At 38.5% G+C, this 11,607-nt stretch overlaps 1 protein-coding gene across 1 annotated transcript in view; it reads left to right on the plus strand.

Annotated features, from left to right (window-relative positions):
* The window catches only part of LOC107670838 (UTP--glucose-1-phosphate uridylyltransferase-like), a 35,838-nt gene that overhangs the window by 15,958 nt on the left and 8,273 nt on the right, over nucleotides 1–11,607 (plus strand). Inside the window, exons 5-6 of the mRNA XM_016463609.1 lie at nucleotides 6,390–6,523; nucleotides 10,052–10,349. Coding sequence (XP_016319095.1) covers nucleotides 6,390–6,523; nucleotides 10,052–10,349 — 432 coding nt within the window. The remainder of the gene's footprint in view (nucleotides 1–6,389; nucleotides 6,524–10,051; nucleotides 10,350–11,607) is intronic.

The raw sequence follows: 11,607 nt of genomic DNA on the forward strand, positions 1-11,607 counted from the left end.
TGTGTGTGTGTGTGTGTGTGTGTGTGTGTGTGTGTGTGTGTGTGTGTTTGTGTTTCACATAAAGAATCCAGTGTCGGTCTGCTTTCCGCTGGGTCTGTGATGATTATGCAATGTTCTCTAAGAGCCAGAAACCCACTCGCAAGACTTTCAGCTCCATGAGGAACCACATGCAGGCTGTACTATGAAACTGCGTGTGAAATGTTTGATACCACAGTCTGCAGCATATATAGCCAGGTTATCTAAGCAGGATATTATATGCCTTGCTCCAGAAATTCCTGTTTTAAGCTCACAAGACAAGCACAGAGACCGATCTCCTTCCAACTCCTTCCAAACTTAAAGAGTGATGTTTACAGACCTTTGTGTGTATGTATGCATGTAAATTTTAGGATATTTGGAGAAGGTGAGGTTGTTACGTAGAAGAGAAATTCCTCCAGTTCTGCATAATGTACAGTAAATGCTGTAAAATGTCGGGTTTGGGATGTTGGGACCTTAGGGATGGGCTGTCTTTGCTTAAATTGCTTTCTCTCATTGTAACTTAAGGGTGTGTCATTGTGTGTTTGTCCTTATGAAACCGTATTTGACAAAAAAAAAAAAAGAAGCTCATTCACCGTTAACATCTGCTGGGTGTATAAAAGGCTAACCAGTCCTCATCTGTTGCCACATAACGTCTGGATTCTGCAACGTCACACCTTATGTTTGCTGTAATAATGACCAGTGTTGTCCCAGTAGATATATTGTACCCAAGATAAGTGGCTGATTGACTTGTTTGTGGTTAAAAAAAAAAGGTAATTATTGGAACTTTTACCCAGAACTTTTTACCCAGATTTTATGTCGAGTTCATCATGAGATTTCACATTCTTTCTCTCCCACCGAAGCCCACATCAGAAACCTAATTAGCTCAGCTGTTTTTTTCCAGAATTTTTAAAGGTGTGCATTTTTGTTTTTATAGATTGTATATAGAATGTAAACGGTTTTAATATAGAATGTGTTTTTACATTAGCGTCAGAAAAATACATAGATTTTTATATTATCCAATATTTACTTTTTAAAAATTTACAACTAATTTATTATGATTGCAATTTTCAGTAATATATAATGTAACTCAGTAATAGCTATAAATTCTACATTATGTATATTTAAAAACATTAATTTGCTTATAGTTCAGCAGAATTAGTAACAACTGTGTTCAATCACAAGAAAAAGTTTCTATTTGTAAGACATAAAAACACATTATCGATGAAGGTATGTATTGACAATGCTGGAAATTCTGGTCTTGTGACACTGTGGGATCTTTGAGGGGTTTTATTTATGTGGTGTGTGTGATTATGAATGTGTGAAGAGGTTTGAGCAACTGGAATGTGGCTGACCCAGAAATAATGTTTCAACAATCTGATTCAACCTGTAAAACAAGCTTAAAATATTGGGCGTCCTGCTTTTGGTTTGAAGCTCAGATCTCAAATACTTTCTTTCTTTTCTTTACCAGCAGTTAGGACATCCCTGTTGTTCTCTGGATGACTGGTTAGTTAATTCAGTCAGCCATGTTTCATTTAGGGCCTCAGGGGAGGTGGTGTCATGGTGGTTTGGAACTGGGCTCATGTTTAGTCAAATGCCTTTCATTGCCACAATAATGCCACCTAAACTGCATTGCAACTATTCAATCAAAGGCACTAAAAATAGATTGTGTGTATTCACCTAGAAACATTTTGGGTCTCAAAAGCAATGGAAAAAGGATTGCTGCTTTATTTGACGCACACACAATATAAGCGACAGTACACAAAGAACAAGGAACTATAGACACTTGAAAAGACTGAACTCACACCACCACTACAACAACACCTGATCAGAGATTAAAGACACGGGGCGTGAACAAACAAGTTTCTATCTAAATTGTAAATCTATTCATATGTATATTAACACGCTGAATAAATTACTATGGTTTACACAAGAATAATTGCATGCATGATTTACACAGAAATTTGTTCTGCGTATATTTTATGAAAAAGGCTCATAGACAATGAGGTGAACAACACGCAGGAGAACACAATCATAGTAAATGTAGGATTGATAAATTGATAGAACTTTTTAGGAAACACTTTTCTCAGAAAATGTAAGAAACAATAAACTGAAGGAGTCACGCAATACAAGTAATGTTACCGTACCAAATTTTTGCAAGCAAGTATATAGTATTACAGCCCTAGTGCAAAAAGGTTAGTTTGAGTGATCCTGAGTGAAAAAGTTATCAGATGTTCAGATTGTATCAACATAAGAGACTGACAGAGATGTTTCACCACTACACACTATTGTTACACACTCTCTCTGTAATGCTACTGAATCACATTTAACACAGTCACATATATCATTGCTATTACTGATTGAATTTCAGTCAGAGTATTAATGGATGGCATTATGAATGTGTGTGTCTATGTTTGTTTGTAGGCCATAAAATTGCAGTCAATATAGAGAAGATATTTTTCAGGGTTGTTTTTAATTCCAAGGTTGACTGATGACCTAGTTTCACTGCACAGTAGACTGGAACTGAGTCCATCAAAACAACAAACAAAATTACAAAACAGTAATTGGTTTTCTCTGAAATGCATTGGATTAACATGTAAAAATACCATGGTATATGAATATGGTAATAATTACATACCATGTTATTGCCATCTGGCACCATGGTCTGTGTGGTGAATGTCATATAACATTCTTTGATAAAGTCAAGGAATCAACTCTACCTGTCATTCTACAATAATGTGGCTGAATTTACATGAAAAGACTGTCCCAACAGTTTGTGGAGGAATCATTTAGAGATTGAAAATACATTTAAAAAGATTTTCTCTTTGAAACGGCTGAGAGAACTGCTGCCTCTCCGGCTGTTGTTTGCTCCAAGTGATGAGCAGCCCTGGGATTTTAGCCACCAACCTCTGCTGGCAGCCTCAATGTTTGAGCACTGTAAACCACAAGTATGTATACAATATAAGACAAATCAACATAAAAATACTCCTGTTTTTCATCTGATCACTGAGACTGCATATGGCTGTATCTGAGCACCTGATGACCAGGAATCTACAGATGCTTTTCCATTCTATGGAATGGAATTCAGTTCTGTGGTCACAGATTCTTTTTTTTTTTAGATATTTTTTTGTTACAAATTTACACCAAACCAGTTAAGCACAAACTCTCCCCACAGCTTATTTCATTGGTCAACTCAATCACTTACCTGTTAAGAAATGTTCAGATTTCATAGATCCTGTTCAGATTTCATGGATCCAGTTCAGAGTTCTGATATATCATGGATGGAGGCGATCATGACAAACAGTAATGCTATTATCAGGATGTGCTACACCAAGATTAGGGTTTATTTTAGGGTTAGGGCTTAGTATTTGTTTCAGTGTTTTGTAGGTGGTCAGCACTGTGATTGACATGACCAGTGAAATCTTCAGAACTGACTGCACTTTGGTTTGTGCTTCACGGGGTTGGGGGGAAAATCATGCTTTCTTTTCATCTTTAGCCCCCTCTTACATAGACACATCTGTCTTGACTTCCTTCTCTCACACACTCATTGCTCTTTCTCCCTGACAAACATTATGACCTTGGTTACATCATGTTCTCCATCTGTCTGTGTGTTTGTCATGGAAATGCTGTGTGTGATTGAGATATTACGTTTTTAGTCCTTTTCTTTTTTCATGTTTGTGCTTATCTGTCATAATATCATAAAGTGGGGCATTGTGCTCTGAATTTTAGTGCAAATGTGTGGTGATGTTTTATTGGTATCTGACTCATCAGTTATGTCTCATGGTGGTGCCCCATCACCCTCATGGGAAACGAGGAATGATGTAAAGGGAAAGGATCTTTTCTTTCAGAAACGCATCCATCGTCTCTCTCTTCTCGTCTTTCTGTCTCCCTCCCACTGGTACTATTGATCCAGCAGTTGGGCTGTTTATTCGATTAAACATGGTCCTTTTTTTCTGCCTCTATGAGAAATGTTGTGCTTGCACAATGTGTGTTGTGGTTGTTTGGTGTATTTGAAAATGATCCTAGTGATTCTGGAAGATTGATTGCAGACACAATCATAACAGTGCACTAACCTCAACGTTTGACTTCTGACCCCTTAGTCAGATTTTTTTGTAGAAGAAGAATCCAATGAGACACACACGCACACCAATAGCAACAGCATCTGGATGAAATTTAGAGACTTCATTGTCACTGGATGGATAATTTATGAACTCCAGTATAATATAATCCAGAACTCCTTATAATATAATATAAACTTCCAGATGGTGAAAAAATGTAAGCATGTCCTGACTCACAGTCGTTTGTCTTTCTTGTCTTTGTTTCAGATCCAGCCATATGATAAGATTAAGGCAAAGGGTCTACCGGACTACATAGCAGACAGTCTGAATAAGCTGGTGGTGGTGAAGCTGAATGGAGGTCTGGGAACCAGCATGGGCTGCAAAGGGCCCAAGAGCCTTATTAGCGTCCGTAATGAGAACACTTTCCTGGATCTAACCGTCCAACAGATTGAGGTTTGTCATATGACCGTATAGTTTCACACATGGAGGTCTATAATATTTTCCTGTTAATCTCAATGACAGTTGTTTAGTGGGGGCTAAAGCGGCCATGCTAATTAGCCAAACACTGCCACTTTGGTTGGAACAAGTTTGATTATTGCCACAAAATAGAATATTTCCTTCCTACATAATTTGCATCATGTAATTCACATTTGATTTAAAAATAAACCAATAAAATTCTGTAGTTTTTTTTCATTGCACATTTTGCAAGATAATATCTTTCTAATATTCTTCAGGTGTTTTTATCTGTAGGGAATGCACATTCAATTATTGTCTCTTTTAAATGCATCTCAAATAAGAGAGCTTCTCAGATTTGAACCCAAAGAAATATAAATCACTCCAGCTGGGAAAAACACAGCAGCTGTCTGAGAGATTTGAAAGCGAGCAAATAAGACCTCCACCCATAGGTCTTTAATCACAAACATATGTTCCTCTGTCTTTCCCTTCTCTTGCTCTCCTCATCTACAGCTGTACAACACAGGCACATTCCTTCATTTATACAGAGCGATCATTTTAAACCAGCAGCAACAGGCTCTGTGCTGGTTATTTTTCTCAGTGCCATGAACAGAAAGATAGGTAGTGAGCATGAAAGAGAACTTGGGTTGAAACTGAAACAGAGAGGGCTGTGTTCTGGGCAAGATGGAAAAAAATATAGGAGCCAAATACTGAGCCCTGTGGGATGCCTTCACTGAAGAACACTCAGCTCAGTGTCTCTTCGACAGACCGTTTACCTGCCTCATGTCATCAGATATCCCACTCACTGAATAAGGTCCATTAGTACATGTAAATGGGTAATCTGTCCTTCTCTCTCAGAAATACAGGCTGTCGTTTCTATAGTTGGCAGGCCTTTAGCAAGCCCTTAGGCCAGCTTATACCATTTGGCTTCTCTTTAGGTTGAGATTTATGGCAAACATTCATTAAAAGAAACTGACCTAAAATGTGTCATCCAGCAGTTTCTGAAAGAGGATGATGCATACTCATTTTAATCATTTTTGTAAGAACTTTGTAGTTAAAGTATCATTAACCATTAACACAGGGAAATTAAATTTATTTATGGGTAATTCTTCAATTACAGAAGTTTTTTGTACCTCAGTATGACTAAAAAAACAAAATTTGCATTAGTTTGGAAATTACTGATCAAAGAATTACTGCAGAAACTGGTGACCAGTGTGTTTGATCCACTGGTGTTAAACTTTGATCCAAAATTACACACCATTTTTTTTACTTTAAGTGTACTTCACTTACTGCAGTACTGTTGACACCTTGCCAATTCACCTAATAATTATGTTCTGATTAATTATTGACCATGTTCATCACACCAGAGTAACTGCAGAGATTAGATAGGAGAGGTGTCTATATCCACTGGAGACCATGTTTTATCAGCTTGGCTCTTGTGTTAAAGATCTCACGTTTACAGCGTTGTCTAAACAATAAATTTTGTTATTTAGGATTATCAAGAGTTCATTCTCCCAGATTAAATGGAATGTGCTGCAGAATGTAATAAACCTGCCAAAGTATCAGTATTAATGAGAAACATTGTGGGCATTGTTAACTTGTTTAGAATGTTAAAGGGGTCATATGATGCTTTTCTAAAGATCATTATTTTGTGTATTTGGTGTAACAGAATATGTTGACATGCTTTAATGTTCAAAAAACGTCTTTGCAACTTCAGGGATCTTGTCTATGCACAATCAGCTTGTAACACTCCGAAGAGAAAGGAAAACTTGAAATCGCATCATATGACCCCTTTAATAGATAAAACATGAGTTAACTTGTTTGATAATGTTTTTAGTAAGTAATTTGTCTCTTTGGTCTTTGTAGCACTTGAATAAAACATATAATGCTGATGTTCCACTGGTGCTCATGAACTCTTTCAATACGGATGAAGACACTAAGAAGATCCTACAAAAATACACTCACCACAGAGTCAAGATACACACGTTCAACCAGAGCAGGTATTAACCCACACATTCATACACGCATTTACCTGACATGAAATAGACTTACATTTGTTTTCAAATTAAGCTAGTTATAATTAATAAGCCTAAACTAAAATCATGCATTTTTAAAATAAATTAGATATGCAATTTATAGTTCATTATTTATTCCAGTTTTTTAAAGATTTATCTGACTTCTCAATGTAAGTATTCTGAGTATAGTTAAATAAACACACAAACCACAGATATATACATAGGAATAATGTAACATTTATGTAATTTGAGTATAATAGATCACTCAGTTGATGACACATACATCTAAACAAAGAGATTGTAATTCAGCGTTTTGGCACAGACAGTGCAGGATGAAAATAAATTGGATTTCTTCACCTTCATAATGTGACCCTTAGCCTGCAAACACTTAAAAAGCTTGTTTAAAAAACAAGTTAAAGATTGATGAGGATTCTAAGCGATAATGGGGATATGTTAATATTTTATGGACTTGTCAGAGCAGAAATTTATCTCCAAGCTAACAACAGACGCTCGTGGGATATGGTTACACCGAATACAGCGCTAAAAGACAGCACATTTAGTCCCGGTTAAAGCTGAAGCTTGTGCAAGAGACTATGTAATGAAAGGACGAGGAGGAGGATGAATACTACATAGAATGTCAGATGTTTTCCCTGGCTTCATTTGACCTGAATAAGCTTGAAATGCAAGAGCGAGAGAAGATTTTAGAGCCTCTCTGAAAGCACATTTGCATACGCAGTGTATTTTTCATGCCCATATAAACAAAGCTTGAAATGTTTTTTTCTTTCTGTAAAGAGGAAACACTTTACGACACTTTGTGTTTAGCCGCTTTTCCACCGTAATTACCTGGAACAACTTGTCTTCTGAACTTTTTCCCCCAAACCTGTCTGCGTTTCCATCGCGGTCTAAAGTACCGAGAAGATTAGGCATATAGTCTGGTGAGGTAGGTCTGCGCGCGTTTCTCAATACCAAGTACGCAAATTTCCAAGTAGATATAACTGCACACCGGAGATCTCCAAAATGGGGCGTGAACTCCAAAAGTGGGCAGAACCTCCAAAATGGGGCGGGGTCTCCTCGCGCAAAGACTTTCACCATTGGCTCTGGCTCCGGCCAATTGTTATTGACTTACATTTCAAAATAAAACTTTATAAATTAAACATTGTTTCTAATTGATCTAAAATAAAATATGCTATATAAATAAATATTTTCCTTGAGAGCAGAGCCCAAAGCTCGTGGCCAGTGTTGTTCGGACCAGAGTTTGAACCTCTGCTTAATAAACTCTCTAATAAACTTAATTCACTCTATCGCTTTGTTTTAGCCAACGGGGGTGAGGTCCAGTTGGGGGCCTGGCTCGGCGATCTCATATCGCATAATCTTATTAACTGCTTATCTCCTGAACTTTGTTTACCACGCTATTCAGCGCCAATCCCGCCGTGCAGACAATTTCACTGGCTAAGGTTAGGGTCAGGTGTGGGGTAGGCTTAGGGGTTGTTAGCATTTATTGTAGCATAGTGTAGGAAATCAACTGTGATTGACACAACCAATAAAATCTTTAGAATCAGCTGTGGGGCGGAGTTTCAACTGAACTGGATTGGGAGAAACAATTGCGCATGCGTGTCATGTGCCTGTCTGTCAATGGGAGGAAGCCACGCCCTATTTTGGAGCTCCCACCCCGTTTTGGAGTTCCCTCCCCCATTTGGAGATCTCCAGGCTGCAGTTATACCCTTCTCCAAATTTCGGACTTGCATCCTCGGTAGTTCGGACTTCGCGAGTTCGACTCGGGAGTGTGTCCAGTAATTCTGCAAACAGCAGTGTACTTGATAACGTCAGTCAGCTCGCCTTGGCTACTGCAATTTTCCTCACTGTATTTACAATAAGACGAAATATGATATCAAACACCACTGCCTCTTTTCGCTTTTATTTAAACATATTAATAGCCGCAGAAATGTAGTTCAGGGAACATACATTACAATGAAACAAAATATTATATCAAACAGTATTGCCTTTTCATTTTCAATTTAACATATTAATAGATTAATAGAATAAAGACCAAAGATTACCTGTTAGATTTACCCAAAATGAATTATATCTTATGTTTAACCACTACAGAGACATCGGAGCCAGTGGCAAATGTCAGAAGGACTAGCCGAGTTGAGGCTGCTCTCGCCGGGATACATGAGCACTGAGCGCCCACTGATCGTGCGTGGAGCTCATGTCTCCGAAATCTGTCTTTATAAATATACCGCAGATTTGAATTTTAAACAACTACATTCTCTCCTGAAATACTTTTAAAACTACATCTCATGACACAATAACAGTAATATTTTGAAAATTATGCGAATATATGGTGGTTAAAATACAATGCTGCGTGAACTCAACCAATCAGCATGTTCAGCGCCCAAGTCCTGCCCCCGAAAGTTCCAGACCTTTGAAAAAGTACTACCTCGCGAGCAGGGACATTCTGAGGGGCAAATTTTTACTCGGAACTTTATTTAGATCCTGGTTCCTGCGGCGGAAACACACCGGGTGCTTCTCAAACGGAAGTCTGCATCCTACCGAGGCTGCGTCCTTCCTAGTTCAGTCTTTCAGAGTCTTGTAGGCTAGAGTCCTCCTCGGCATTAAACGCTAGAATGAGACAGTCTAGTAAGTGCGCGTGGCTACTTCACATATGTTCCTCACCGTCACGGCACAAAAACACTAATAAAACGTAGTTTTCGAAAAATACTTTGTATTACAAATCTTTATATTAATTTGCTTTCTATTAATGCTATACAATGAATCACAGTCGTCTAGTTTCCCCGTGGCTTACATTATTGGAAGTTGAGCGTTTAGTAAATAATTTACACCAAAACAAAAGATAACATCTATCCTTTCATGTCCGAGAACATTATTTTTGTCTTGCATTTCATAATAAATTCAGATAAGCTCAGTACTGAATCGTTTTTCGTCAGTTTATTTTCATGAAATGGAATGGGTACAAAGGATTGTGGGTGATTGAAAGTCGCAGATACATCCCATGCATCCTTCAAATTCAGCTGAATGAACTACGCGAAACGAAGGCTGCCTTCCAAGGATCCTTCTGATTGAAATGGCCTTCAGCGACATTTGATGACGTGGCAGCCGAGATATGCAGCCTTCCGTTTGAGAAGCACCCACCGAGTACTGGCCCAAAGTCCCTAGTTCCTGGGGAAAGTTCCTGCGGTGGAAACGGGGCTTTTGTTTGCATCCATTTTATCTATCCATTTTAGCTTTTTTTCTGATCATTCTGATTTTTAGGAATGCAGCTGAAACAAGACTTTGGCCAATATGATAGTGATAATTTTTTATTTGACAGACTATTGTTATTTTAGTATTATTTATATGCTACTCTTGTATTTATTATTAACTTCAATTAGCTTTGATTTTTATATTCTGAGTTTTCATTTTACATTTATTTACTACTTCATTTTACTTTATCATCTAATATTTATATTTAATTTCATTTGCTGAAGACTTTCTCTCCTCTGAATTTTCCAGGTATCCACGGATAAATAAGGAGTCATTGTTGCCAGTCGCTAAGGACATGGCTATGACAGGAGAGAATGCAGATGTGTGGTATCCTCCTGGTCATGGTGACATTTACGCCAGCTTTTATAACTCCGGTCTGTTGGAGCAGCTCATCGCTGAAGGGAAGGAGTACATTTTTGTCTCCAACATCGATAACCTGGGTGCAACGGTAGACCTGTATATACTGAACCACCTGGTGAGCCAGCCGAACGGCAAACGCTGTGAGTTCATCATGGAGGTCACAGACAAGACCAGAGCAGATGTGAAGGTGAGAGAATATTATTTGTGTAGCATATTGTACAGTAGTCCAAAACATATAAGAGGAATATGAGGAATAATAATTTCAACCGAACAACCATTGTAGCCAAGTGTATTTTAAATGCTTAAGAACAGTAAAAATCATGTTAAATATAATATACATTTTACATAAAAGAATAAAGGCATGCTCTATTTTTGCTACTTAAGTTTAAATCAGTGATAGTAGCAGACTCTGGACCAAAGCACTGTGACAAGAAATTCTCAGAAAAGATCATGTCTTTTCTTTTAGTCCAAATTCAGTAATTTGCATTTATGTCCATAAAGATCATTCAGTGACTTGGGTAAATAGATTTGTTCATGCGCATAAATAAATTAAGTGTATTTGTAGAGAATGAGGCTCATGTTTGTATGCATTGTCATTAGAGCCCGACCGATATATCGTTTTGTCGATATTATCGGTCGATATGAGCCTGTTGCCGATATATCGGTATCGGCGAATATGCCGCTGATATTAATTTTTTTTTACAGAACATATAACGCAGATTTAATGCTTTTGAATGGTGTAATTACTTAGTTTGTCCAGCAGAGACAATGTCCTCTATTGTTTGCTACTGGCGACCTGGGTGAAACGCTTTTGAAGCTTAAGTCTATGGAAAACCACTGAAACTTTGAACGGCCATATGTCCATAACGGCGCGGCGAATCCTCACCAAATTCGGGGGATCCCTTCAGCTCGAGGAACCCTCTCGAACGCGAGTGTACGTCTAGAGGCCTTCGAATGAGACCACCCCCGCGTCGATAGCCCCCGGGGTTCGGGAGTTACAGGTGGTTAAATTCACGGTCCGGCGCCGACCGATCAAGCGATCCCGGGGGACTACCGACGCGCGGAGGGTGGCGTTCGAGAGGGCTCCTCAAGCTGAAGGGATCCCCCGAATTTGGTGGAGATCCGCCGGCGCGTTCGCGAGATAGTGACACCAGTCAACATTTTCACTTCAGTAAGGACTTGTTCAGGCAGCAGCATTCAAGCGTTGCCTTATTCGACCGTAAGTGCCCTGTGAAGTGGACTTCACATGATATTCCGCCATGATTCCAGTTCCAAGGGAATGTACACGTTACAGTCAAAGGGCATTAAAGTGCGCGAGACGTGAATTTATATTTATTTACAGAGGTATATTATGTCACACTTCACACTTTTCTAGTAAGTTTCGTCTGTGTGTGAAGACAGTAGCGCAAATCCGTGAATGAATGTTCCGAAGTGAAATAAACTTT

This window comes from Sinocyclocheilus anshuiensis, unplaced genomic scaffold, assembly GCF_001515605.1.
Source record: "Sinocyclocheilus anshuiensis isolate Anshui unplaced genomic scaffold, SAMN03320099.WGS_v1.1 scaffold784, whole genome shotgun sequence".
NCBI lineage: Eukaryota > Metazoa > Chordata > Actinopteri > Cypriniformes > Cyprinidae > Sinocyclocheilus > Sinocyclocheilus anshuiensis.